Below are 6,000 nucleotides of genomic sequence, written 5' to 3' on the forward strand. Positions count from 1 at the left end.
ATTTTTACATCTCTCTAATGACTTCTATAAAACCATACTCACCATAAGAAGCTCTCCCTGGGGTTATAATCTGTGATCTTGGGGTTTTCGGAGTACTGGTACGCAGCTGAGACTTCCTTGGTGGTGTTTTTACCGTATTTCAACGTCACCGCCAACGGGTCGGAGGGCACCTTCTGGCCGCGGTACTTCCCAGTCGTACAGGTGATCTTTGAGCCGAACGCCATGCTGAAGAGGAGGGAGGAAAGACTTTTAATGTCCCAAACCCTCTTCTTAAGAATAAAAAAACATGAGTGAACATATGATAGTTTCTTACATTTCACAGGACACTCCCCCCACACTGACGGACACGTCCTCTTTGGTTGCCGTGTCCAGGTAATTCCCCTCTATGGTGATCAAGGTTCCTCCGGCGGCTGGACCCTTCGCTGGGTGGACTGACAGTGGTTTGGGGTCCTGGACAGAGACGAGGACAAATTAGCTGTTTGTACTTAAAGTGACCTCGTAAATAGAAAGTACTTAACAGTACTTTTCCCCTTAATCAGGATATACATGTACATGCATGATTTCTTGCTTCTTTTGGTTAAGTTAAAGATGTTTGACTTTAGGATGGATCTTAAAAAAGCATTCAATAAAAAAAGAAATGTTATTTTAAATATTGCTTCTCAAATCCAAGCACGAAATATAATGCTGTATATATGTTTTTCCATATTTTGTCTAATTGTATTGACATTTGTGTTTTGAAAGTATTTGAACATATTTCTTCAATGGAAAAAACTGAGATATTGAGTTTTAATCCTGCATAAGGCTTTTTATTTTGGATATGAGACATATAGTGGTGGAAAGTACATTTACACAAGAACTGTAGGTCATTGTACTTTACTCTGCCATTTTTTATTTTAATAAAAAAGACTGTACTTTTTACTCTACATTGCAGGTTTAGAAAATAATACAAAGTAAACCCATCACAGTATATTAAGTAGCAGCTTCAACTTAAAAGTCATTGCATCGATAATAAACATTCCAATAATATAATCTGCATAACAATTACTTATATTTTACAAGATATCAAAAAAAGTTGATTTTGTTGTTTTACTACTTTTACTTGGAGACATACAACAAATGCAAAAATCTCCCAACCAACAGTTTAATGCCACTATGTTGAGCTAATTGGTGAAGTTGTCTTTTTCTTAATAGCAGCACCTGAAGGCACCATCACGCTGATTTACTCCTACGTTTTTTAATGTAGACACGCTCGCTGGTCTGTTATTTAATCTTTTAATATGAGAGTTGTTCAGTTTAAAGCCCGAAGGAAAAGAAGAAGACTTAATTACTAATACTAATTAGTTTTATACCGTCTATTACAGTCTGTGTTGTTGCTCCAGAGGCTTTTCTGCCAGTTTTTGTTAAGCAGGAAACACTTTGCGAAGGCTTTGGCATTAAATCTAATTTTACAGAACAAAAAAAAAAAGTCAAACAAGACGAATGAACACAAACAAAGAGAAAAATAAATGGAGCCGTAAACATTAAACTTTAACAGAGTTCATAATGTTCCAGGTATAAAAACATATTTTAAAGCTAAATAACCCCCCGTGGTATTAATCCAGGCATCAAGCTTAAACTAAAAACAAACTGTAGAACTTTTATCAACTTGTGTGCATATTACAACAAAGAATATTGTTTAAAGGCGTCTGCTGAAGTTCACCAGCTGGTTGGTTTCCCGTTTGTTCTGGGAGGTTCTGAGCTGCGTGACGAACACTGGAGGATAAAGCGTCCTTGAAAAACTTAAGAAGTCAATCTGTCTGGAGAATTAAGACACAGCAGTCGAGCACAACGCGTGAAATAAGTAATTTGTGCTTGTTAAAAATATGAATCAAAACTGAAGACATTTTTCAAATCAGTCGCGCAGCTTTCTTTGCTCCTTACACATTTAGTTTGTTGGTGTTTCACATTTGGTTTCTCGCTTTTTCTGGCAGATAAAGCTGCAAACACAAGAATAAATATCCCCGAAGAGAGACGCACTCAGTTCTCTGTTTGGAAGCGAGACGCAAACAATACGGCAGCACAGTGACTGATATAATCTGGTCTGTGAGACAAAGAAAACAAACACTTCTAGATGTTAACATGAAGAACATTCACCAGCAGGTACAGGAACGCTTGGATGAATCTATAAAAAAAGTTAAAGGGGTAACGCTCACCTTTCGACAGCTGAACAAATCAAAATTTCTACAACAAAAATGTTTAAAACCAATAAAAAATAAAGTGAAAGGTGAAGCTCGTAATATGGAATCACAGTCCCTCTATTGTTTTGCGCTATTTTCTTGATTGCACTTTGTTCTTTTACCTTGTAATCTCATAATAACTTTACGCTTCGGCAACATTGTCCTTATGGCACAAAGTTTTACAGTATCAATCTCGTTTGTTTTCAGCAGAACAGGAAATACCGCCTCGTAAAGTTGAAATTTATGTCCATGTTTGTCCAAAATGTCATAATTTAAACCTATTAGGCCCAACGTGTGTTTTGTGAGGTATAGTGACCTTTCTAACCACCTAAATTCTAACCCTAACCCTGTAAGTAGGAATATTTTATATAAAATGATTTATCGAGCTTACATTTGATTTATTTTAGGAAATTATGCACGACTGATATTTTTTTAATTCATGTAATAGTAAAGTTTCAGTTTACATCCATGTCTGTACAAAATGTAATCACTTTATCCTTTTAGACATTTGTGTGAAATTGCCATAATCTGCATATGAGTTATTAGTTTTTTGACCACCAAATTCAAATAAGTTAATCATTCAATTCAGGCGGATGTTTTTGCCAAATTAGAAGAAATTTGCTCGAGGGGTTCCTGAGAAATCACATTCACAAGAACGCCCTGTATGGAAGTACAAGCCAACATGAAAACAACAACAGCTGAATGTTTGTAACACAATGTTTTTGTCCTTTCGACTCATTTGAAAAATGTTATTTCATTACCCAGAGGGTAAACATGTGCGAGGCAGGTCTGCCAGATTGTGTAGCGCTGGTGTTATATTTCTGATTTTGACAGTGAGAAAAACAAATAATCTCAGAGGGAAGTTTAAAGTTGGAGCGTTTAACGAACAGAAACAAACTGCTGCTGAAGCAAATTAGTCATTTTTGGTCTCAGCAGTTTGCTTTAATTGGATTTTTGTCAGCTCCAAAAAAAAAAAAAGAAAGTACAACATTTGAATTAAACAACTGAGACTAGTTAGAAAAACAAAACGGAACAGCAGGTCATTATTTATTTAGATCAGATTCGTTTTTAACAGTGAAGAACTGCTGGAAGTCGGATGTGGATTTGTATGCGAGGGATATTTTCACGCATTGCTTCTTCTTTAAGATTTGTTTTTACTGTCTTATAACCCTTTAAATGATTCTGGGATGTGATCTCGGGGGGGGGTTGAAGAAGCTGTGTCACATTATGTTCTGTATGGCCTCAGAAACTTTTGATGAGGTTTCAGGATGCAAGATTTAAAAAAAAAAAGCTTCCTGCAGTTGAATCAAGATGTTTTAAGTAACAAAATCAAGGAACAAAGATGCCGTTTAAACAACTGTTTAGATGTTACACGTTAAGAAAGGTAAATTCTGTATTTAGTGAACTAGATAGAACAATGTTGTACTACTAAGTCTGTGCTGTATCAAAAGGTGCCGGGTGCAGTTTAACAGCATTAAACCAGTAGAAATGTATATTGCAACATCCAAGTGTGCATGATCAAATCAAAATGTGCTTCCAATCATAAAAACATTGCTCCAGAACACTACTAGATAATAGTGTCTTTGTTTAAAAAACAACAATGCTTTATTCTGTTAGAAAATGGTGAAAAATGTGTAAATAATGCTAATAGTGTAAACGGCTCATTTACGCAATGGGTATTAAATGAAGTACTCTATTGGTACAGGTTTCACTTGGAGGATGCTGGTTTTGGTGCTGACATCTTCATTTCTCAAACGATACCCAGCCCTAGCTACTAGAGGCGTGTTTGGGTCCAGACCTACCCGGTAGGTGAAGACGACCTGAGACTTCCCTTTTCTTCCTCCCTCTACTTCTATCTCCACCGCTCCGTTGTTAGACGGTTCAAGCGGGATGTCGACTGGTGGATGTCGCTTCGCCGGTCCGATCTCACAAACCACACTGTGGACAGAAAGACACGGAGACGTTAAATTAGAACAAGAAGATCCATTTAACTCAAAACTGTTCTTTGGTACACATTTCAGGCACTTGTACTGGAGTATGTCCACGTTCTGCTACTTTCTTCTTCTCCTCCTCTTCATCTCAAAGGTTAATATTGTACTTTTTAGCTCGACTACATCTCAGAGGTAAAGATTGTATTTTCTACTCTACAACATCTCAGGAAAAAATATATTGTACATTTTACTGAACTACATCTCAGAGGTAAAGATTGTACAGTTTCTTTTCAGATGACAGTTTTTCATCCCTAAAGCTTTCCCTTTTAGGGTTCTTGCAAGAAAACCTGACATAAAACCGATGTTTCTCTTGTAGTAGAAGTCAAGGAGGGCGAGGTGATGTTCAGTTATCTGTTCTCATTAATTACCGACAGCCGGCTGTCAAAGGTTCTTGTAAAGATCTTCACCTTTACGTGGACAGACAACAGAAGAGGCTCCTGTCTGCATGTTAGTGTTTGAATACCTGGTGGAGACGGAGTATCTGTCCTGCTGGTGGAAACAGTCCACGCCGGCCACCGTGATCTTCTTGATGTCCTCACTCTTGATTCCCATGTTGGAGCCTTTGATGGTCACCGAGATCCGACCGTTCAGAGGGCCGAAGCGAGGGATGATCTGGAAACACAGTCAGACACAGATTATTTCCATAGAATTCAGGTTTTAGGCTATTTTGTGTACAGCGCATTCAGTATATGCAGGGTTTTTACTGCAGTTAACAACTCACAGTCCAACCCTGTCTCTTACAAATGATGTGACTACTTTTTCAATTAAGTTTTGAGGGAAACACATTTTTTTCAGGACCAATTGATCGCAGACATAAACCTTCAAAACGAATGGTTAACCAACAAAACACAACAAAAAGAACGCTGCAATTGAAAATAAACAAATATATTTCTCGTGCATAGCTGTAAATGGGAAAAGCTAGAAGAAAACTATTTTTGCAAAGCTTGCAGAATGATGACAACGAGGCTACACCACCGGAGCAACATGGCTGCAAGGGGAAAAGGAGGGAAACTTCTGATTGGATAAAGGTAATAAAAGGTTGCAGCTGTAGGATGCAGATCATGGGGCATTTTGACAGTATTCATGGCTGAATCTGCAGACTAACTAAAGGCATCAAATAAATGAAGTAGAGTAAAAATATTTGGCACCAAAATGTAGTAGAGTAAAAGAAGAAACATCCAATCAAATACATGTAGTGCCAATACTTTAGTAAATGTATTTATATTCTTTCAAACAATGGTAACATTTCGATATAGTGTAATGATTTCTTCCAATGTTAGCAGGTCATTTTAGGTGATTTGACATGAAAACACGAGAGAAAAAACTTTCTTAAAAGGACTTGCATGCAAAAAATAAAATCAAAATCATCCGTAACAGCTACAAGAATGTAAGGAAAGTCACTTCATGGCTTTATGGTTATTCTAATTAAGAAATATAAACTTCTCCTTCTTCATCTGCATTATGTATGAATAAATATAGAAATATAAGACATATACTGCAGGACAGTATGTACCATCTAAAAGAGTATTTTTCAAGAAGGCTGCACTTGTTAAAGAACTGTCAGCCGTTCAATTTATCTACCACTTCTGGTCTTCATGCCAGTTTTAAAAACTCTCCACAAGGAGCTCAACATGTTTAAATAATAACTAACAACTCTTGACCTAATCAGCCGCCGCTCCAAAAGGAAATCGAGACGAAACAAACCACTGATGTTCGAGGAAACAGCAAACAAATTGAAAAAGGAGACGAACTGTGAATACAATATGAGGGAGGAAAATGAAATGTCACACTGA

At 37.1% G+C, this 6,000-nt stretch overlaps 1 protein-coding gene across 1 annotated transcript in view; it reads right to left on the reverse strand.

Annotated features, from left to right (window-relative positions):
- Positions 1–6,000, reverse strand: part of plxnb2a.1 (plexin b2a, tandem duplicate 1) — a 161,651-nt gene that overhangs the window by 21,675 nt on the left and 133,976 nt on the right. Inside the window, 4 exon segments of the mRNA XM_054625014.1 lie at positions 43–225; positions 314–450; positions 4,019–4,154; positions 4,671–4,819. Coding sequence (XP_054480989.1) covers positions 43–225; positions 314–450; positions 4,019–4,154; positions 4,671–4,819 — 605 coding nt within the window.

Source organism: Anoplopoma fimbria, chromosome 23, assembly GCF_027596085.1.
Source record: "Anoplopoma fimbria isolate UVic2021 breed Golden Eagle Sablefish chromosome 23, Afim_UVic_2022, whole genome shotgun sequence".
Taxonomy (NCBI): Eukaryota; Metazoa; Chordata; class Actinopteri; order Perciformes; family Anoplopomatidae; genus Anoplopoma; species Anoplopoma fimbria.